The following is a 24,169-nucleotide window of genomic DNA, read 5'->3' on the forward strand; positions in this document are numbered from 1 at the left end:
CTAGATGGTAGTGGTCGTGGGTTTGGAAGGAGCTGTCGAAGGAGCCTTGGTGAATTCCTGCAGTGCATCTTGTAGATGGTAAACACTGCTGATAATGTGCGTTGGTGGTGGAGGGAGTGAATGTTTGTGGATGTGGTGCCAATCCAGTGGGCTGCTTTGTCCTGGACAGCGTCAAGCTTCTTGAGTGTTGTGGGAGCTGCAGTCACCCAGGCAAGTGGGGAGTATTTCATCGCACTCCTGAGTTGTGTCTTGTAGATCGTGGTCAGGCTTTGGGGAGTAAGGAGTTGGGTTACTCGTTGCACAATTTAGTGATGGTAACGCCATTAAACATCAAGGGGAAATGGCTGGATTCTCTCTTGTTGAAGATGGTCATTGCCTGACACTTGTGTGGCACAAATGTTACTTGCCACTTGTCAGCCCAAGCCTGGATACTGTCCAGGTCTTGCTGCATTTAGGCATGGATTGCTTCAGTACCTGAGGAGTCACAAATGGTGCTGAACATTTCGCAATCATCAGCGAACACCCCCCACTTCTGACCTTATGATGAAAGGAAGGTCATTGATAAAGCAGGAGAAGATGGTTGGATGGAGGACACTACCCTGAGGAACTCCTGTAGTGATGTCCTGGAGCTGAGATGACTGACCTCCAACAACCACAACCATCTTCCTTTCTGCTTGGTATGACTCCAACCAGTGGAGAGTTTTAATCTTGGTTCCCATTAACTCCAGTTTTGCTGGGGCTCCTTGTTTTAAGAAATTATGAGGATCAGGTTCGCAGGCGGGTAGTTTGATGCGGAAACAAAGAACAGGAGACTAGCTTGCTAGGATAATATTATTTTATTTTGCTTGTTTCCTACCTAGCTTACATAGGATAGAAGCCAGATCCAATACTCACAACGGGTCTGGCATAATTGACTATATACTTACTCCACGGATTACTGGAACTGGGAGCCGTCAGTTCTGTGGAGATGCTGCCTGTGACCCACGCTCAGCGATTAATGCAACCCGGAGCAGACTCCCCGAACTGGGGACTTTCCAGGCTTATATATGCGCTACTTGCCGAGTTCACTGAGTCCGCGTTGGGCACTCGTCCAACACATTGTTTAGTACTGGGCATTGTTCCCATGCGGTTTCGGCTCCGACTCCCTTCAGTAGATAACAGGAAGTCTCTTAGCAACGTCTTGTGTTCAAGGTCAACTGGTGCCTGGATCCAATCTTGCATGTATTGGGACACCATGTTAACCCCTTATATTACATTCCACTGATTGGCCCAATACATGTAACGATTATACAAATACATAATAATAAGCAATACATTGTTATAACATGTACATGTTTTGTTCCAGTTGCTGCCGCACACGGCAAACATACGTACAGGTCAGTATATTACAACAGGTCAGAATCACTAAAACTCCGATTAAAATGAACAACGGAGGAAATAGGGAACGTCGTGCCGTAGTTGACAGCCCATTGAACAGATCCCACCAGTGATGGGCGGATTCCACCTCTACTACATGAGCAGCGTGTACTACCTTTTGGCCATGTATAAAGGTGGACACAGTCACCCGGGTAACATTGATTTGATGTTGTCGCAATATCTGCTTTAGCTCTTCCGAGCGATCGAGGGCCTGTTTAAAACGCTCTAGCGAGATACTCCAAGGGTGCAGCCATACCTGCCAAATTGGTCAATAGGTAAGTATGGTTCTGCCACCGCCATCGATAGATGCCAGTAAGGCAACCTGAAAAAGGGGTCGTCGGGAGTAAGGCATGGGCATGACTAGTGGCCACACAGAGCGTATGGGGACCAATCTGCCACATCATATCTCGGGGTGCCTCAATCATCCATTCACACAAAGCCGTGTCTTCTGTAAGGCACGGGTCTCGATATCGATCCATCAACAGACAGGCCTTTCCTTGATCCGCCTGCTCACACGCGGACAAGTCATAGGTAAGATTGGTGTCCGGACTGAACCAATTCCCTTTTGTTTTGAGAAAGTAATATCCATCAGATGTAATGACCGGCAATACGTAATATCGGCACACCGTCACAAAATCAGTTACATTCAAGGTTACAAAATGTCCTTTACACAGCGTTGCATTACACCATGTTTTGTCCGGATAGGTGTTCATCCATAATTTCTCAGATACGTTCCACACCCCTCGCCAGGCCTGAACATTAGGCGAAGTGACTATTCGTAAAAATCGTTCTTTTTGCAAATGTGCATGCAGCATTTGGATACCGCAAATTGTCCAGTTCATCTGTACAGTAAAATTTTGGAACAGCCGTTGAGTCGAATCCCACACGTCCAATTCCCATTTTAAGGAATGCAGCAAAATTCGTGCAGTCTCTTCCTGCGTCATCATGGCCGACGGCATCCATCGGCCAATAGTGTACAGGCCTTGTGCAGTTGCTTGCCCCGTACTGGATAATTTAGTACGGGTCACTTCAGAGTCTATAGCATTGGATATCCCCATTACTGTCCCTGCCCCTCCTAACAAGGTATCGTACCATGCCCGTCGTCTATATGCCAGGTCTATTGCCGCATCTTTGGCCAATCCCCCGAATTTGGGCGCATCTTGAAAATCTACCTGGACTTGCTGTCCTCCTTCTTCCAAAAGCCTCACCAACCACAATTCAATGGGCTCCCCAGGATTTCGGCGAGTCTTTTGAGTAATGTATAATACTTCCTCCGTAGTAAAGTCCTCCGTTAGCTCGGAGAACTCCGGAGGAGGTTGCAACTGAGGGATCTCATGATGGATCGGCTCGCCTCGCTCGTTTCGTTGGGGATTTCCCTCATCATCCAACAACACTTCAAACCTAACAGGAGGCCGTCTCTGAACCTGTTTTCTCCGGACGACCGGATTCGCTCGCACCTGGGGTGGCAGCTCATCTTCGTATTGATCATCCGAATCCCCCCATATATTCCCGTCCCAGTGGTCAATATCCCAGCCGTCCCCATTATTTAGCTGCGCCACAAACGCCCTTATTTGAGTGGGGTTCACGGATCGCGGGCGCTTTCGCTCACTCTTCCACTTACTAGACGACAAATGTGTGATCGCCCGCCCTGCTAATTCCGTTAGTGCTGTTATTTCTGCCTTTAGTTTTATAATTTCTTGTCTTAACACGGAGGCATCCCCGCTACTGAGCCCCTGCTCATGCTTAAGGGTTGCTATTTCAGCCTCCAACTTCTGACGCCTGTCAGACTGCTGCTTACAAGCCGCCGCACAAGCCCACATCCGCCTCTGGATCCCTGGCAAGGGGTTCCTTGAGGGGACCGGGATTTTCTCAAGGGTGGACAGCAGCGACCCTGGGGTGGTTCCTACGCCTTCGGCCTCCCAGTTTTCCGGTCGCCCCCCACCCTTCCGCAAACAGGCCGCTACACTATGCCACGGCCCTTGCCATCCTGGGACCGCAACCGCCTCGGCCTGCCCTTCTGGTTTCTTATTCCTTTTCCCAAACATTGTTTCGCATCAAAATCCCTCCTCAATTGCGATTGATCCTGCCGACTACGCCAAAATGTTTTAAGAAATTATGAGGATCAGGTTCGCAGGCGGGTAGTTTGATGCGGAAACAAAGAACAGGAGACTAGCTTGCTAGGATAATATTATTTTATTTTGCTTGTTTCCTACCTAGCTTACATAGGATAGAAGCCAGATCCAATACTCACAACGGGTCTGGCATAATTGACTATATACTTACTCCACGGATTACTGGAACTGGGAGCCGTCAGTTCTGTGGAGATGCTGCCTGTGACCCACGCTCAGCGATTAATGCAACCCGGAGCAGACTCCCCGAACTGGGGACTTTCCAGGCTTATATATGCGCTACTTGCCGAGTTCACTGAGTCCGCGTTGGGCACTCGTCCAACACATTGTTTAGTACTGGGCATTGTTCCCATGCGGTTTCGGCTCCGACTCCCTTCAGTAGATAACAGGAAGTCTCTTAGCAACGTCTTGTGTTCAAGGTCAACTGGTGCCTGGATCCAATCTTGCATGTATTGGGACACCATGTTAACCCCTTATATTACACTCCTTGATGCCACACTCTGTCAAATGTGGCCTTGATGTCAAAGGCAGTCACTTTCACCTCACCTCGGGAATTCAGCTCTTTTGTTTGAACCAAGGCTGTAATGTGGTCAGGAGCTCAGTGGCCCTGGCAGACCCCAAACTGGGCATCAGTAAGCAGGCTGTTGCTAAGCAAGTGCCACTTCATAGCACTATTGATGACCCCTTCCATTACTTCACTGATGATGGAGAGTTGACAGATGGGGTGATAATTGGCCGGGCTGGATTTGTCCTGGTTTTTGTGTGCAGGACATACCTGGGCAATTTTCCATATAACCGGGTAGATGTTAGTGATGTAGTTGTACTGGAACAGCTTGGCTAGGGGCACGGCAAGTTCTGTAGCACAAGTCTTCAGTACTATTGCCAGAATACTGTCAGAGCCCATAGCCTTTGCAGTATCCAGTGCATTCAGCCATTTCTTAATATCACGTGGAGTGAATCGAATTGGCTGAAGACTGGCATCTATGATGCTGGAGGTCTCTGGCAGAGGCCAAGATGGATCATCCACTCGGTCATTCTGGCTGAAGATGCAAATGCTTCAATCTTATCTTTTGCACTGATGTGCTGGGCTTCTCCATCATTGAGGATGGGGATATTTGTGGAGCCTTCTCCCCCAGTGAGTTGTTTAATTGTTCACCACCATTCACGACTGGACGTGGCAGGACTGCAGAGCTTAGGTCTAATCTGTTGCTTGTGGGGCTGCTTAGCTCTGTCTATCACTTGCTGCTTATGCTCTTTGGCACACAAGTAGTCCTGTGTTATAGCTTCACCAGGTTGACACCTCATTTTTAGGTATGCCTGATGCTGCTCCTGGCATGCCCTCCTGCACTCTTCCTTGAACCAGGGTTGATCCCCTGGCTTGATGATAATGGTAGAGTGGGGTATATGCTGGGCCATGAGATTACGGATTGTGTTCGATTATAATTCTGCTGCTGCTGATGGCCCACAGCGCCTCATGGATGTCCAGTCTTGAATTGCTAGATCTGTTCGAAATCTATCTCACTTTAGCATGGTGGTAGTGCCATATTGGAAGGTATCCTCAATGTGAAGGCAGGACTTCATCTCCACAATGATTGTGCGATGGTCACTCCTACCGATACTGTCATGGACAGATGCATCTGCGGCAGGCAGGTTGGTGAGGATGAGGTTAAATATGTTTTTCCCCCTGGTTGGTTCCCTCACCACCTGCTGCAGAACCAGTCTAGCAGTTATGTTGTTTAGGACTCGACCAACTCGGTCAGTAGAGCTGCTACCGAGCCACTCTTGGCAATGGACATTGAAGTCCCCAACCCAGAGTACATTCTGTGCCCTTGCCACCCTCAGTGCTTCCTCCAAGTGGTGTGCAACGTGGAAGAGCACTGATTCATCAGCTGAAGAGGGCAGTACATGGTAATCACCAGGAGATTTCCTTTTCCATGTTTGACCTGATGATGTGACTTCATGGGGTCTCCCGATGTTGAAGACTCCCCAGGCAACTCCTTCCCAACTATATGCCACTGTGCTGCCACCTCTGCCAGACCTATCCTGCCGGTGAGACAGGACATACCCAGGGATGGTGATGGCAGTGCCTGGGACATTATCTGTAAGGTATGATCTGTGAGGATGACTATGTCAGGCTGTTGTTTGATTCGTCTGCTGTTTGACTAGTCTGTGAGGCAACTCCTAATTTTGGCCCAACCCCCAGATGTTAGTAAGGAGGACTCAGGGCTGAATTTGCTGTTGTTGCTTCCAGTGCCTTGGCCGATGCCTGGTGTTCCATCCAGTTTCATTCCTTTTTTGTAACTTTGTAGCAGTTTGTTACAACTGAGTGTCTTGCGAGGCCATTCAGTGGGCCAGGTAAAGAGGACAGATTTCCTTCCCTAAAGGGCATTAGTGAACCAGATGGGTTTTTACAACAATCGACAATGGTTCCATGGTCATCGTTAGACTTTTAATTCCAGATTTTTATTGAATTCAAATTCCACCATCTGTTGTGGTGGGATTCACGGTCCCCAGAGCATTACCCTGGGTCTCTGGATTACTAGTCCAGTGACGATACCATTACGCCTGTGGCTCCCAGCTTTTTCAACTTGGATCACATTAACATGAAAAAAGCCTTAAAAAATTAAGTCAAAGAAGTAAGAGCCTTGTTTCTATTGTATTGATCTAAAGCTAATGCTGCACTTTATGGTTTCAAATGATCATTTTAATGAAAAACATCATTGTGCCCTAAATACACCTGTTTGAGTGACATAGCTACACCTTAGTTATAGATCAGGAAATGTTGGAAAAACTCAGCAGGTCTAACAGCATCCGTGGAGAGTAAGAAAACAGAGTTAACGTTTCAAGTCCGTATGTCCCATTTTCAGAGCTCTGAAGAAGTGTCATACAGACTTGAAATGTTAACTCTTTTTTTTCTCTCCACAGATGCTGTTAGACCTGCTGAATTGTTCCAGCATTTTCTGTTCTTGTTTCAGGTTTCCAGCATCTGTAGTATTTTGCTTTTACCTTGGTTATAAAAAATGCCTTTGGTTCAAGGAACAGGTTTTATAATTACAACAGTTATGTAACTGAGATGATAAATTATTCTGAATGTGCTATTGAAGTTTTTTGAAAAACAAGAATCAATAGCCAAAAAAATTCTTAATTATGTGCATCTTAGGTTGAACTCTGCTTTCAGGTTAACTCAACTGACAAAATTAAAATAAGAAAAGGGAAAAAACATGATGAGCTGGATAATATGCTCCAAAAATGAGACTGCTCCGTGTCCATGGCGACATAATGTCCAGTAGGATGATGTCCGGTCGCATTCCCAATGTCATCACGTCGGAAGGCAATAATACAGTGGGTTGGTGGCCGTAGAAATCGGGAGCCTACCCTCCATATTCAAATTGTCAACTAATAGATACTTGAGCTCATTAGCAGTCCAGTCGACTGCAATAATACATGTTGAATGCAATAATACCGTCAGAGTGTAGGAAAAATGGCAGATGGGAAGCTCTTTTTCCTATGTTTGCTTGTCAAGGCGGGTTTAAAAGCTGCAGTTGGGTTCAGTGTTTGACTTCAGCAGTCCAGCCTGCTGTGTGTTGTGTGAGTAGTTATTCTATTCAGTGTATTAGTGTCATCTAAAGGATATCAATCCTGAAAGTTGGGTGCAGACTTGTGTTCTTAGTGCCTCATCCACATCACTGCAGCCTTTGTACTGTGATGATCATGGGGATAGTGGTCTCCATGGGAGATGCATCTTCCAGTGAGAAGTAGAGGAGGAGGACATTGAGAAGGAGAGATAGAAGGCCAGATGATGAGGGGAATGAGGCACTCAATGCGCATGAGGGTGCCCAACTTGCACAGGAGGATACTGCAACAATGGAGGCATGGAATAAGGCCTTATCCTCCCAGTCGAGTATACAAGGTGAGAAAGAGTTATCTTCAAATATCTGAGACAGTGCCGGAGGAGACCCAGGTTGTCAAGAGCCACAGTACTTTCTCCATGTGAGTTGCTGCCAGGAGATAGCTTCCAACTCCATGGGGGGTCATCCGATGTCAGTTGCTGTCAAGGTCACTGTGGTGCTGAATTCTTTTTGCAACTGGATCCTTTCAGGCAGCGTGTGGAGACCTCAGTGAAATAATGCAGCCTGCTGCCCACCACTGCATAAAGGCCTTCACCAATGTGATGTTCCAAAAGTCAGTATATAACATTCACCACGGACCGACACAGTCAATTTGAATGAGCCAGCACGTTTGTGGCAATGGCAGGTTTCCCCAGGGTCCAGGGAGCGATGGACTGCACACATGCTGAAGGCTCCAGCAAGCCAGCCCTATACATTTATAAACAGGAAGAGCTATCACTCTCTAAATGTGCAGTCAGTACGTGACCATAATCGGAGAATTATGCAGGTCTGCACTAGGTACCCAGGCAGCAGCCACGACTCCTATGTTCTCAGGTGCCAGACATGTTTACTAGAGGGATGGCTGACTGCTGAGTGACAAGTGCTACCCTTTGAAGGAATGACTCTTGGCACCAGTGCGGTTTGCTAGGACAGACACAGAGAGGAGGTACAACAACAGCCATGGCACAACCAGGGCCATTGCAGAGCAGACAATTGGGCTCCCAAAGATGAGGTTTTGATGACTGGATAGATGATGAGCACTGCAGTTCGTTCCAAACAGAGGGTCATTGATGGTCATTGTGTGCTGTGTTCTACACAAACTTGCAGTGCAGAAAGGGGATACCCTGGAGGAAGAGGGGCCACAAGAAACCAGTCAATCCTTTGATGATGAGATAGATGAAAACATGGGGGAATCACGAGACAGCAAAGTGCAAGGGCCTGCATGGGAGCGTGTGGATGGCCTTAATAATTCTGAGGCTCCAGTAGGTCATGCAGTTGAGGCCTCTGAACTGTTTATGCCCTGGGCGCATTTCTTTCACTACACCTCCACAGAAAACACGTTCCAAAAGTCACTTCAGCACAACCACTGTAACCACCTATTAACCATTGCTGCAGTGGGACACACATAATATTCGGCATGGACCACAACTCCTGTCATTTTCTTAGACCAGAAATAACCCACTTGACCTCTACATGATTGCTATGAAACACACAGTTTATTAACATATGGACAATGGGTCCCTGTCAAGGAAACAGAATCTAAACACACCCATGATATGTGTCTACTGTGGGGTCTTTTTCAATCTCTTCTATGTGCTATGGTGTGGTGTTCCCCCCTCACATTCAGCTGCAGGGGAGGGAAGCTGCTGATCCATATGCCCCCTTGCGCTGCATGACTTTGGCAGGTGTCCTCTGTGTCGGTGAGGCCTAGAGGGCCCTGGCATGTTAGAAGTCTCATTCAGAGTGGCAGCAGGGTCTTCTGTCATTGTGGAAACTCAAGGGTGACTGTGCCAGTGGTGGAGGGGCAGAGGAGAGGCTATCTCATCAAAAGCACCCTGAGAGGCGCCCAACCTCTGCCATGAGGATTGATTGGTCCTTCCTGAGAGGGACCAGGAGCTGCCCGAGTGCCCGGGCTCCCAGCCTCCCTGTCACCATGGCTCTGGGCCCCTGAGCACAGAGCCAGGGCGATGGAGTGCAGTTCACTGTGTACAACCAGAATTGCTTCTGCAATTTGCTGGGCCTGCCCCTCCAAGGCAGTCACCAGTCTGTCCATGGAGAAAGCATGGTGCTCTGAAGAGAGGGTTATCGAAGTGCTCATGGGCTGGATGGACACCTCCAAAATCTGTGCCAGAACATACAGCCCCTCTAGTATCTCCGCCAAATCTCCACACGCCTCTTACCGAACGTCCAGCATCAGCCGCCTTACAGACGACTCCAGAGGCTCAAATCCGACTGGGACTTAGTCTCTGGATCACCTTGAGCACTCCTTCAACTGCCAGAGGCCTGTTCCATTACACTTTCTGGCAGCTGCACGTGCGATTGTGAACTGCCCTCACCAGATTGTGCTTCCCCTGCTCCAAGGCCCAAAAGCTTGCTGAGGTGCCAGTACCTGCCCTGGTGCTTAGTGCAGAGAGAGGTTGTGCTACTGCAGCCTTCAAGGCTCCCCTTTCTCCTTGTCGGATGGTGTAGGTCCCTCTGGGCTTGCGATTGAAGCAGCAAATGGTTCACCTGCGCAGGAGACAAAAAAGAAAGGACAGGTTATGGCCATTCTCTACATTTATGGTGTGTGCAAAGACACGACCTTCAGCTATGGTAGCGCTACATGCGGAACAAGATATTACTATTTGTTAACATTTAACATCTTCTAGAATGCAGATACTGTTTCTTCCTTGACCCAGAAGAGCTGTTAAACCTATAAACTGTGGATGGCTCATTCATAACAGCATATGAGGCATCGTGCACTCTCCCCTTATCCCACTTAACATCTCTCTCTTTCACCTCTAGATAATACCCTTTGCAGTCTGACCATCCTGAGGCCCTCCTCCAATCTCGCCTCTGCCAACTGAATGGCTCCTGTCACTCACTGCAAGCTCCAGAACCACCATCTGCAGCGGTGTGTAGAGGCCCAGGTCGGCAACACTGCCTCCTGTCCTGCTCCTTTCCCTGGCACACCACCCCTATAAAGGCTCCCTGGGGCCATGTTCAGTGTCGTTTGTGTAACAAGTTGCCTTGCACTTCTGAACAGTACAAAGATGGAGACTTCCCAAGACCTTCCGTGTGCACTCATGTCCACAGTGGAGACGTACTCATCCTTGCAGATCTTAAAAGATCATTGAGACTGTTTTGACATTGAGTCTACGGTCTCTAGATGATCCCAATGCTGCTGACCTCTGCGGCCAACTCCATCCAGGCTGCTCTGATCATGCTGGGAGATCTCCTCTTTCCATCAGCAGGCATGAGTATCTCCCGCCTGTTATTTATAGCCCGGAGGAGGGTTTGTAGAGAGTCATCATTGAACCTTCGGGCCATCCTAGTCCTTCTTCTCGCCCCGTCACCTGGCTCCCTTCCCTTGGCCATTTATGAGAGAGAGAGATAGTTATCAGTCAGCTGCTCCATATAGGCTTAGAATGCATGCCATGGCTGTGTCTTCCTTAATTCTGCGCCTCTGTGAAAATAGTTTAAAGGCTCTTCAGCTAAAAAAGGTTGTAGACCCCTGGCCAAGGATTCTTTTACCCTTCAATCCTGGCAAAGGCTGCTAATGAGGCTTTCGCTTTCATCCCCATGTTGTGACACTCACCTTCAATTGCCCTCATGCTTTTGAAAATTGAATGTAAGCAGAATTCTTCTTAAACTACTCACCCAGTTCTGCACCAAGCTGCTGCTATGCTAATTCAATGACCATGAAGAATTGGATGAAAACAGAACACTTCCTGTGTCTAACCATTAAGGTGTAAATTTCATTTAAATCAGAAAATCCAGGCTCGAGTGTTAATAAATAACTAAGAGAGATCTAAACCAGATGCCAAATTCTAAAATTCATCAGAAGAGCTACAAATGACACAAGACTTTACATGCATTTGTTTTACTGGGATTTGTTTTTTTTTTAATTGTGATGCTTGTGATAACAGACAAATGCTCTGTTGATAGTTCTCATGAGTGTTTACAAACTGTTCAGATGATGATGGGCTAAATAGTGCTGTAGCGGGGCATCTAAAGATATCTGTCATTAGTTAGACTTGTCCTTGCATCCTTAGGTGTTAAAATTTTGCATATGGCAAGATGCTGGAAATGCGAGCTGATAATGCTGTCACAGCAAGGGACAACAGACATCCAAATCTTAGTGAACAGGGCAAGAAACTGTGGCCTGAATTTTTCGGAAAGCGGGGTCTCACTTCCTGCCATCCCTGCCTGTTCCAAGTGCCCCGCAGCCATTTCACATTTGAATGAGCACCAAGTGGCTGAGGCAGGACTTCAACCCTTCACTCAGGAGGAAGTCACGTCTTAGAGAGCTGCTGGCCAATCTGGTTGGCCAACAGCTCTCCAGTCCCTTCAGCAACTGCGCTGCAGTGAACAGGAGAGGAAATGCAGGAGGACGTCGGAGACTAAGTCTGGGCACCGGAGGCCCACCTAATGAGCTTGAGCAGTGGTCCCAGGGCAGGAAAGGTAGGGAAGGCCTGGGGGTTTTGTGTGGGGAGGGGGGAAGCGATTCGGGTCTCGAGGGAGATGCCTGGGGAGGGGGGAGGAGGGTTGTCGAGGCATCTGGACCTTAGCATGGGGGTGAGGGGCAGCCCAACTTCAGAAGGGGGCTTCTGATGGAGGTGCCCTCCCTCCCCCCACACCAACCTCACCTTCCCGCCCGAGAAGTAGCTGTGTTCTTTTTTGGGCTTCTCCACGAAAGTTTAATCCTCCTGCCAGCCTAAAATTGAGGCTGGATAGGAAACAGCTCCCACGTAAGGGCTTCAATTAGGGCAAGGGTGGGCTTCCCATCTGAGGCCTTGCCCACTCTAGTGTAAAATCGCTGTGTGCTCAGGACGGGCAGGAAACCGGAGAGAATCCCATCCCTTCAATTTCACACTCCCCCATGCCTTAAAAAGCTCCTGGTGCTGGAGCATAAAATTCTGGCCTGTGTTTTTCATCGATTATTAGATTGAAGGATTGTGAAATTAGTAGCAGAAAGACTGACAAGAAAGTATAGAATGGGTGAATTCAACTTCAGTCAAGGCTAGAAATAGAAATAAATGAGGGAGAAAATAATATGATTGAGAAACGAATAAAAGAGACATAAAAGTAACATTATTTTTATATTTTTAAAATCTTCAAACAACAATTAATACCTAAAGTAATGAGAATCCGTACTTCAGATAGTTAACTTTCAATGCTGGATAGGTTATTTGACTCTAATTAATGCTTACCACATAATTGGAAAGGTACTGAGACTTGAAAAGATGACTTAACATTTTGTGGTGAGTTCAAACCATAGTTACCTTGCAATACAGCAACTTAATGCCATTCAATGTGTCTCAATGGTGAGGCAGTCAGAGAGATGTCACCCTTGTGAAGCTAACAGTGGAATAGTCATCTTGAACAGCAGATTTTGGATATTGCCTAACTAACTCACATCTGCCCCTCACCTGAAATTTCTATGACTCTTGTACATAAATAATGGGGAGCACCATTAACCTCACCATTATTTTGAGAGCAAAACTGAGGTAAATACTTAATAAATGGAATGGTGATTGTGAGAGAGCAAATGCCTGGCTGCCAGTTTCTGTGCTTTGTTAAGATAAATGTGCCCTCTAATTGTTAGGTGTTCCATGCATGCAGAAACCATCAAGTTCAAACAATTATTCTTCCTGATCCATTACTATTGAAACAGCTATGATTCATGAACCAGCTTGCAAGCATTGGATGCCAAGTGAGCTAGTGTCTAGTGAGGGCTTCTGAGTGGTGATAATATAAATGAAAGGGTTAAAGGTAGGCAGCAATGGAACAATGGTGATGATGGCTGGCACAGAAATAGCCAGCAATAGCTGTGAGAAAGGAAGCATTTGTCCGAATATTTATTTGTTCAATTCAAATCAACCTAGGCCCCATTGACCTCAGGTCTCGGAGCCAAACACAAGCCAGTAAATTCACTATTATATATATGCAGCGGCATTTGGCATTTTCATTATGCTGGCATCTCCCAGGTAATGAAACTTTTTATTGATTTTCTTTTTGGTTTAAAGGATTCAATGGGCTGCTGTGAATACAGTTGGAATCCTTTATCACTAATCTTTAGGAGGCCAAGTCTAGTAATAGCAGTGGAACACTTAGCAGCAATAGTCAGTGATTGAACTGTAAATGTGCATCAGTTTTGAAACTTCATACTCATTCCAGGAATGTATGGAGAAGATGCAATTTTGACGGAATCTCTTTGCACTCAAAAAGAAGCCAACATTAGAAGTCTCTGAAGGAAAAGAAATAAATATCCAAAATCCTTTAAAGTTGATCGTTTTGAGGGAGCGTTTTGTGTAAATGCATTGATGCATGAAGAATACTGACAGCTAAACATGCAGAATGTTTAAAGTTCAGTTATTGGAGCTTAGGATTGATTTGATGATTCCTAGCGAGGTTTAACTGGGATGTTTCAAGCTTTTCTTTCCTTGTCCTGATGCCTTGGCATGCTTTTTCTTCTCTCACTCATCCACCTCTTTCATGTACTGCAAGTGTGTGATTAACATGAAATATGGGGAAAATATCTTTATAAGCTCAACTGGAAAACAGTTCATACTATGTTGGGTGAACATAACAATACTTGCACTGCAGCAATTTTCAGAATATCCTGATTCTAGTTCAAATTGTAAATATGGTCATTTCAAGGTGCCATCCATACACCAGGTAGTGCTGCATCTCTCAAAGCTTCACAACAGAGCCAAATGTACTGAATTGAAAATTGGACTATTCATTATAAGTCTGTTGTCTGGAAACCTTGTTGAATACATTGTAAAAGAAACTTTTGTTATTTCAATGGTTTTGAAAGTTATGGGCAAATTTATGTTTACTGCAAGCCCTCCACATTTGCGTAATATTTTGATCAGTATTAATTTTAATTAATTAGTATTAGTGCTTAAAATTCCAATTGGACCACTCTGCCAACAGAACTGCAGATGTCTAGAAACCTGAGAACCCACCCTAAATTGCAGGACCAGGGTCTTTTTTGTGGTTGGTTGAGAAGGCCTATATGGATAACATTAGGAACAGAAATAGACCATTTAACCCCTCAGGTCTGCTCCACCAGTCTCTTAGACCATTGCTGACCTGCACCTCAACTCCATTTTCTCTAAGAACATATCTGTGGTATCTTACCCAATAATGACCAGAAGAATGGAAGCAATGAAAGGCCAAAATTAAAAAAAGAAACTGAGTTTCCTCCTGAGGGAATATTGGACCACACTGGGATTTTTGCACTGCCCCGTTGGATGATCTGTCGATTTCACTCAGTAATTCATCAACAGGACGTAATATGGGGAAGGGAAGTCAATGATTACTAATGATTAAAAAAAGGTCCACAAGTTCTCCTCGAATCAGTGTTTGTTTTCAGAGATCAAAAAACTGAAGTTGTGCATGATGGAAATCTGACATTAAAACTGCAGAACTGGAAGAATACAAAGGCTCCATCCGTGTATGGAAAAAGATTAACATTTTGGGTAGGGATCCTTTATCAGGATTGGCATTCTGATGAAGAGCTCCCTTCTGAAGTATCACCCCTTGTTTTTCCTGTTCATTTGCTACTCCAAATAAGGTGAAATTTGTCTTTCTCAATAATGCAAAATTGGCAATAATCCATTGGCGGTGCACACAGCCCGATGTTCTCAATTGAAGCCAATGCAAAGAAAATTGGGTGGGGTATAATGCAAGCTAACGATTTGCCATCCCATTTTCTGCTACCACAATTTCACCCTCATCATGTTTTTCTCATTTTAAAAATTGATTTTCTGAGGTAATTGTGAGAATTTTCCAATGTTGGTTTCCAACTGACCAAAAGGTAGCTTTTAACTTGTGTGTCTTTTCTTGATGATGTAAATAATTTATCTGATAGCACTGTATTAAAAGACAGTTTAAAAATATCTTCTAATGATTGTTAGGTAGTATTTGGTAAAGTGCAGTAGATTTTTGAAGCACAATTATAGGCAAAAGTAATGCTGTTCACGCAAAATTTCAAACCAGCTAATTACAGATTGCTATCTGTCATATGCAGCGAAGCTAGTAATAAAACACATAAACCTGCTCAAGCATGTTGCTGCTCTACAGTAATTCTGTGTTTGTTCAGTACTGCAGTATCAATATTTATATAAACTTTGCCTTTTATTATAGCTAAGGTAAAAAAATGTGGAATAATGCATGCAGAAAATATTGGTAATTAGTACAGATTACTAGTAGTAAATCAGCATTGGTTTACCAGTCCCTTGAGTGCCATTGAACTAAAGAATTGAGTATATAATCAAATAACATGCAAATATTAATGCCCAAGATTCTTTAAGTCTCCAGATCCCCAGTGCAATTATTTTCTATTCATTTTAATTATCTTTAACAGATGACATTAATGACTTTGAGTTAGAATTCTTTGGAAGGAAATGCTATGAAGAAGGTGATGTTCAAATTTGCCTTCTGGGTCTGAAAATAACATTTATATAATGGTTCCTAAATTTAGTACTGTCAGGATTTTTCTATATCATGTGAGGTGATCACATAAATCATTCAACCTGCCTTCATCCTTGTTGTTCATAAATTTTGTGTAAAATTTATGTATTGTTTAATTTCATATGGTGAAAATGAAAGCAACTTGGAAATTAACATTTTTTTATATCATTCAAAAGACTAGATTTAAATTCCAATCATTTATTTATTTCATCCCCATTGAGTGCCATATTTTTTCAAGCTATTGAATGTTGTGAAAATGGATGATATCATAATTACAACAAGACATATGAAAAGTATTCCAAACAAAATAAGAATTTTGTTCACACGCACACTACATGAATACTTTTCTGTAATGGTTTTTCTATAATAAACCATTGATAAATTAGTCTTCTTACCTCAAAGATATTTTTCTTAAATAGTAAACATTTGAAATGAATGATTTTAAAGTATTATTTATGATTAATTTATTAAAATGTTTGGAAAAAATACGACACAATGACTTTACTAAGTAATGTGTTGTCAGTAACTTTGCTGTTTGTGTCACTACATTTGAACTTTTACAGTAATATAAATAGAAAAATATGCATTATGGTAAGAACAGGTTAGCAAACAATTTTGTTACATAAACAGAACCAACAGAGAGAAATTTAGTTCTGTATTTAATAAAGTTATCATTATCAAGCTTGCTGCCAACTTGCTTTATTGTTTGACTTCAGCAGGTTTAAAAAAAAATACAAATGATATTCTGACAGAAGAGTATATATGATCAGAATGGATTTATTCCAAGCCCTATGAATATTTTAATCATTTTTATACATCCATGCAACTATAGTTTTATCATATGAACTAAGTAAGTTCAATTAAAAACCACTGCAGCTATTCATTTAGAAGAGTCAATTGGAAAAAATCATTAACATTTCTACTTTTCATTCTTTTTTTCAAATGCCGTGTCAATTATTTTACAGAAACTTCACTCACGGATCGTAGATCTTTCATCTGGGGACCTGTTCTCTAATACAGAGAAGAACAGAAGCCCAAGCCAGTCAAGAGCTACAGAGACTCAAATTCACGTGGGTTATTTTCTTTCTTAGAATGTTTTTCATCCTGTGAAACCACCACCCTATTTTTGTGTCAAAGCTCTCTGTCGCAGATGAAAAATAATGCTTATCCTTAAAAATATTATCAGAGTGTATTAAAAAGCACTCTCATTGTTCCACTCTAAAAATGTTTTCTGAAATTCAATACCATCTCCCCAGCTGATAGAATAAGCAGAATGTGTCACATTGTACAAAAAGGAATAAATCTCAAGTCATTTCTTTGAGACACTTTTTTTTAGTATTGATTACATCTCAGTCTCTCTGAGAAATGGGAAGGAGCTTTTTATTAAAGTCCATGTACCACATTACTCACCCTATATTTATGATATATTATGTATGAACTTTTAAAAATTCATGTGCTCTGCAATTTTCAACAAAGGAAGGAGTTTACAGACATTTGTCAGTGAAGGCTATAGTTTGTACACCTAGTTTAACATGTTAAGCCATAAAATAAGTAAAAACAAAGCCAATTTGTTATAAGGTAGATACTGTGAGAAGTTTGGTTTATCAGCAGCAAAGTTATAATCAGAATTTTCCATTAATGGGGCTCCATAAGATTCTAGAACATTAGAGTAATGTTTTACTTTATTTTAACTGCTGAAAACAACAGATAAATGTAATAGTTATGATTTAAAATAAAAAGCAAGACATATAATTAAACCAACTACATCTACAATTTAAATCTTGGGATAAAAGATCTATCTATTCATTATAGTTTGTATTCTTAGAATTTCTGCCCTTGTATGTCTAGTAGATGATAAACTACAGGACGCAGAGTCAAGCCAAACATACTAGGCGACAATGTAAAATTTGTAATACTTTAAACTTATTCTGTGCTGTTTGTACCTAATTGTAATGATCATAAGTGACATGAATTTATGATGGTATAATTGAAAAGTTAATATTGGCAGTTTAGGACCTTTCTTCCCTGCATTATAATGACTGTAGTCCATTTTTACATTATATAATTTCTGCATTTTGCAGGGGGTGGGGAATAAACAATCAAAAATCTTCTTCCTTAGAGCTGAGTTTATTCAGTCAATTGAGATCTCATCATCTATGTGATGATTGCTATCTCAGTACTGAAGGAGAATACAAAGTGTCAATATATGCCATAACCAGAAAAGTGCAGTTGTTGACAAGTGGCATGAAGATGAATGACAGTGCAGTACAAAACTTAGTTTTGCTAAGAATTGAACTGGATAGTAACTTAATTTACCTCCTTGATTTCTGTAAAAACATGAAACTTACTTGATCTGTTAATGCACTTTATGCTAAATCCATTGCTTCCGTGATAAGCTGCAACCTGGCAATTTTTCACGGTACACATAATACAGTTTGGAGAATCATTAGAAATATTTTTTCACTTATGTTTAGAGATTTTAAAGTAAGTAGTAAACTATGCACTTTGTCACTCAAAATAATGTACAAGAATTATTAATTAACATTATTTAGACTTTGTGGTTTAATTTTACTTCTGTATAATGTGATAGAGCATGAATAAATTATTTTCAGCTGCTTATAAAGAAAGAGTGCCAAGTACAGTAGGCAGTAGCTTAGTTATGCTATGGGCTGCTCTGTGTACATAACCATTGAGAGGGCTTGGCGCATGCATGCCAATTTTTTAATATTAAGTGAGGAAGGATGATAGTGTCCCGTTTCTCAGAACAATAAAAAAAAAGATTCAGCGCTGAGCTCATAAAGTGTCTGGGTTATCCAAATGACTGGATGAGTAATTTCTAAATCTGATGTCACTCTTGACTGGACTTGTGTTCAACCAACATGAACCTCATGTATTGTGAGATGGCCCGAAGGGGCAAATCTTCTTAAGATATAAGATGACTGTAAATGTTTCCTTGCCGATGTGTCAGTGTTTCTCATCAGTTTGAGTATGTTATTTAGAGTTATGCCCTTAACATTGAGTTATGTAAATGGTTATATCTAGATTGCTCTAACCAGAAGCTTCAAATCAGTGATTCCTTTTTTATCCCCTCTTGGATTGCAAAACAACCTAAACCAAGTTCAAAGAACTTTATCGATCTTAAGGAAGGTCACTTGTCTCTATACTCCCAGTGAAACATATTCTGAATTAATGTGCCACTTTTGTGTTTATGCACACCTCAAACTGTTCCTTGTTAACAAAAAGTGTCAGTAGCAAACATAAGTTAAAAATAATGGCTGTAATAAGGTTGCAATAATAATAACAGTGAGGCTATCAGTGTTCGCCATTATTTAAGAGTAAATTGGACAGCAACTTTTGGTGTCCACTCATGCGCAGTTACATATGGAAATCAGAATTTTGCTGCTTGACTTGCCCAGCTCATCCATGAGCTTCAATACATCAGTATCGTGATGAAATATTCAGCATTCACATATGTGAAACTGTCACTAAACTCATCAGTAAAAGTTTGGGCTTGTCCATTGAAGTGTAAGTGATTTTTTAACGGTGTAGTAAGTCTCAATTACTGCCAAACAACCTCTTTTGCACTGAAAGTTTATGTTTACCAGTGTAATTCTCATTCCTTTGGATCTTAATTATTGGTGATGAACTTAAAAATTAAAATAAAATATTGTCTTCTTTCTTTTTCTGTCTCTTTATCTCTTGTTATGACCAGGTGAGAAGCAGTGAACTGGCTCCCCTCTATTCAGCCTCCTCGGTTGGTCACAACAAAGGTTTAAATTTCTTTTCCACAAAGATATACCTTTTCTGAATCCAAATGTATTTACTATTTAATAAGGAGCCTATCAAACAAGGTTTTCTTAAGTCGAAGAAAGAGCAAATTTATTAGCCACTGAACCTGAGGAGAAAAAGTAATAAAAATGTGATGTCTCATACACACACAGATATCAGAAATAAGGGGCAGAATTTTGCTGTTGGTGAGCAGCGGCATAAAGTGACACGGGATGACGAAGGGTGGAACCCCTGATGTCACCCCGCCCCATTTAAATTTTCAGGAAGGCGGGGGCGCAGCAAAATCAGCTGTGGGCCTGCCGACCTGTCAATGGCTAATTGAGGCCAATGACAGGATCATTAAAACAATTAAAGGCCCTGCCCGTCCAACCTTAAGGTTGGCGGGCTGGCCAGGAGCCCCGGCGGCAAATAGAGAAAACATGAAACCTCATCCAGCGACGGGATGAGGTTTCATGCAGGGTTTTAAACATTTTAATAAAGTTATTCTGTAAATTATGAACATGTCCCAACTCATGTGACATTGTCACATTTTTTTTTATTATTAATATTTTTCAAAGTCCAGGTGATCTCCCTGAGGCTGCACTTAGCCTCAGGGAGATGTGTGCTCTTTTGTGTGCACGTGCAAAATAGCGCACTCTTGCTTTTAGGGAATCTCCCCTGCCCGCACAGGAAGCGCATAGCGCTTCCCACCGGATGTCACGCTGGGTGAGCCTTAATTGGCCCACCCACGTAAAATGGCGGCACGGCCTGCTTCGCTGGTGGGGATCGGCTCCGCACCTGCCGGAGATTGGGTCGGGCCCACCCACCTAACAGGGAGAAAATTCTGCCCAAGGAGTTCAATAAGAAAGAAAGTACAAGAAAATACATTTAAATGTCCTTTGATTGTCCTTGAGGTGCACGTTGCGAAAAGTTGCAGCTGATTTAGATTACCTGGTCTCTTGGATGCAGTCAGATGTAGAAGCTTGCAATTCTTACAAGAAGTTGGTAGATTTCTGATATGTTGACTTCTCAAACCGGGTCATTCACTTGTTCTGAGAGAGAGAGAGAGAGAGATCTTCAGTCATTCTCTTCTTTTGAAGTCTCTTGTAAAAGTCTCTCTTCAGGATCTGCAGCCTGCTCTGTTTTACCTCACCCACTGTGTATTTCTAAAGGGTTTTGGGTGGGTCTGTCTGTACAAACCATTGTTTCAATACCCAGCACTTTGCATTTTAATGTCTCTTCCTTAGGCAGTGATGAGTTCTGATAGGTGTCTGGACTAGGAATTGTCTCTCTCTTCACCCTTCCTTGAGGGCTCACCTTGAAATGTGGCTTTGCATTTTAAAGCAGTGTACTCTGTCTCAGTTCAAATTGCAGAGTTTGAATTGTAAGTGACTTATGGCAGCCATTTTTAGTCAGTATCTCTTCTTGTCTTTAAAAAGGCCTTTTTAAACAGTTAAGTATAGGTTTGATCAGCCGATGAAATTACAGGTTGATATCACTCATGCACAAATCCCATCATTGTGAAATTCTCTCTCTTTCTGAATCCTACATTTCTTCCCTCTGATTGTGCTTTCTGTACATAATTTTATATTGAATAAACTGTTCTTATGTATATTTCCTGGTTTAGATGCTGTGGGGCTGAAACTGGTCCATGCCAGCAATATGAAATGGACTATGGTGGCAGCAGACTTTTCACTGCATCAGTTTTTTTAATTTTCCATTGACTTGGAAAATATCGCCAAGATTTTTAATCTCGAATCAATTAAAAGAGACAGTGGAGCTAGGAAACATGTTTCCAAACAGTGATTGAACAATTGTTCTGTGAACGTCAGCAGAAAGATTAGGCATTGGTGAAAAGTCAGTTGCCGATTCGCTACCAGCCAATTTCATGCTGCTAACATAGACCAATATCACCCTATAGGCAGGATTTTCACGTCGGCGAGCAGGGGGCGAGGCCCACTCGCTGACATGTAAAATGACACGGGATGACATCGGGCAGAACTCCCAATGTCACTGCACCCCATTTAAATTTTCCGATAGGCGGGGGTGCAGCAAAATCAGCTGTCCGCCCCCCCCCCCCCCCCCCCCCCGACCTGTCAATGGTTAATTGAGGCCATTGACAGAGTCATTTAGCTAATTAATGGGTCTCCCAGTCCAACCTTAAGGTTGGCAGGCAGGCCAGGAGCCCTGGCGGGAATTAGAAAAAGCATGAAACCTCATCCACCGGCGGGATGAGGTTTCATGTAGTTTTGAAAAAATTTTAATAAAGTTTTTAAAAAAATTATGGACATGTCCCAACTTATGTGACAGTGTCACATGAGGGGACATGTCAGGAATTTTTTTTCTATTTTTAACATTTGTGACAGAGCAGCTGATCTCCCTGAGGCAGCAATTAGCTTCAGGAAGATGAGTGCCCTCTTCCATGCGCATGTGTGAAAGAGCGCACTCTCGAGTTTAGGGCGGGGCACTCTCGAGTTTAGGGAATCCCCCCCCCCCGGCCCCCCCTGCACAGGGCCCACCCATGTAAAATGGTGCTGCACCCTGATTGGCGGCACGCCTGTGCGTGCCCACAATTCACCTTCGTCCCCAACGGGGAGAAAACCTGCCCTATGTGAATTTTCAGTGATTGGTTAAAAAGCTGCGCTGTCCCCTGTCCTGTTCACACAATCCCAGCTCTCCTGTAGAGGAAATTGCACTGTTTTGGCTCTCCAAGAACTGCAAGCTCGAGTGCAAAAGTCAGTGCAAGTGTAAGCATAGTGAATGGCTGGCACCATTCATTCATTGATGACCACAAAACCCAGGCCAGTTAGTGTTATTAGTAATTCACAATTGTGAATAAATTAGGGCCAGAATTTTACAGCCCCACCACAGTGTGTCTTCCCCCTCCCACTCGCACCTGCAGATGTGGCGAGCCACTTAAATCTCCATTCGGTTCGGTGGGGCCGTAATATCCCGCTGGGCGGGAGGGGCCATAAAATCCTGGCTCAGGTTTTAGAATTTGTATCACTTTTATTACTGTAAAACCTAACACATTGGAAAATAATGAACTGAAGTACATACAAACACTCATCTGAGAACACAATGATGTTTAATACCTGTAGTAATTAAGTATGCCATAGATCTGGGGGGAATGCTGTCCCTTCTTGAGATTTTTGTGTGATATAGATAAATGACACTGAAAATCCCTGGGACAGCACTCTCCCCCCATTTGGGGGGGTTGTGCAGGTGTGGGCGCAGGTGGGCAGATTCTGTATCAGCGCCCCCTGTCGGGTGTGCACCACCATTTTATGCAGGCGAGCCAATTAAGGCCCTGTGCGCTCTCTGTGTGGGGTGGGGTGGGTGGTGGTGGTGGGGATTCCCTGAGCCAGGAGCACACTCTTACACTCTTTCGCACAGATCTCCCTGAGGCAAAGTGCTGCCTCAGGGAGCTCAGCTCAAGTTTGAAAACTTTATTAAAGGGAGAAAAAAACATTCCTGACATGTCCTCTCATGTGACAATGTCACATGAGCAGGGACATGTCAATTACTTCTAGTTAAACATTTTGTGCACATTTTAAATCGCTCATGAAACCTCATCCCACCGGTGGATGCAGTTTCATGCTTTTTCTGAAGACCGCCTGGGCTTTTCGCCTGCCCGCCAACTTTAAGGTTGGACGGGAGGTCCATTAAGTGGCTTAATTACTTCTTTAAAGTGGCCGTTGACAGTTCGGCGGGCGCGCAGCCTATTCCGGTGCCCCGCCCCTGCTCGCCAACCAGATAAAACCTAGATCTCTCCTTTGCCCTTGTCTGTTTGCTGACAAGCATGCTTGATATATTTTCATGTAACACCAACCTTTACTGTTTGTTTTCACAAAGAAATGCAGAAAATAGGTTGCGTGTGCATTGCAGCTGCTGGTTTGAGACAGGACACTGCAGTCCAGGATCCAGCCAAGTGGAACCATATTCAACTTGCCTGGCCCCTGCCTGACTGAATTTGTAACATACTTCTCCAAGTATTTGAATAAAGTGTGGGTCAGAGCTTTCATCAAAAAATAAGGCTAGATGGACTTAAAAAATACCCAGTGCCTCAGCACGTTACAATTTAGCCAGTGGATTGATGCTATATGTGATGTTGACACTACATCTTCCTGGAATCTCACTCTGCTTCCCTCAGGTGAGATTACACCCTGACTCCTGATTTACATGGTTTAGCATCATTGGGAAGTGATTTTGGCTTTAAACTGTTATTGAACTGGTAGCGTAAATGCAGTTAAAAATGAGGAACAAAGCTATTTACTGAAAAGCATAAGATTAGTTCCTCTACTTCATAACTGAACTTTCTTCTTATTTGACAAACTCTAAGTGTTTACTTTCATAGGTATCGGGGAACTGTATGCATAAGCAAATGTCATCATTGTTTTGCGAATGGGTAGTGGCTTGTACTTGAACTGAAAGGGCGGAATGGTCCCAGACTTTTACTAAGTGTGATAGGGGGCGGGGAAAAAGGATGTTTTACCTGCCGGCCGCAGTGGCGGCTTTTTGTCCCATTCCCGTCTCATTAATTATACAACTGTCTCGCTGGTGGTGCGACCTCCGATTTTCCCACCACACCGTTACTTCGCCACTTCCTCATGCAAGAAGAGTGTCCTGCAGTCAGCATTATGGTGAAGCAGTCTGGGAAGAGTGTCCTGCAGTCAGTTCTTGTTGAAAATAACAAGAGTGACATCACAAGACAGCACAAGAGAGCGGTGGGGAGATCAGAACCAGCACAGTGTGGGGAAGCTTCAAAAAGTGACGTCAGCACAA

The 24,169-nt window shown here is 43.4% G+C and overlaps 1 protein-coding gene across 6 annotated transcripts in view; it reads left to right on the top strand.

The window, feature by feature from the left end:
- The window catches only part of LOC121284922 (nck-associated protein 5-like), a 716,253-nt gene that overhangs the window by 588,243 nt on the left and 103,841 nt on the right, over window positions 1-24,169 (top strand). For all 6 annotated transcript variants that reach the window (XM_041200836.1, XM_041200840.1, XM_041200841.1 and 3 more), the window contains one exon: window positions 16,582-16,686. In XM_041200836.1, coding sequence (XP_041056770.1) covers window positions 16,582-16,686 — 105 coding nt within the window. The remainder of the gene's footprint in view (window positions 1-16,581; window positions 16,687-24,169) is intronic.

This window comes from Carcharodon carcharias, chromosome 12 (assembly GCF_017639515.1).
Source record: "Carcharodon carcharias isolate sCarCar2 chromosome 12, sCarCar2.pri, whole genome shotgun sequence".
In the NCBI taxonomy this organism is placed as follows: Eukaryota; Metazoa; Chordata; class Chondrichthyes; order Lamniformes; family Lamnidae; genus Carcharodon; species Carcharodon carcharias.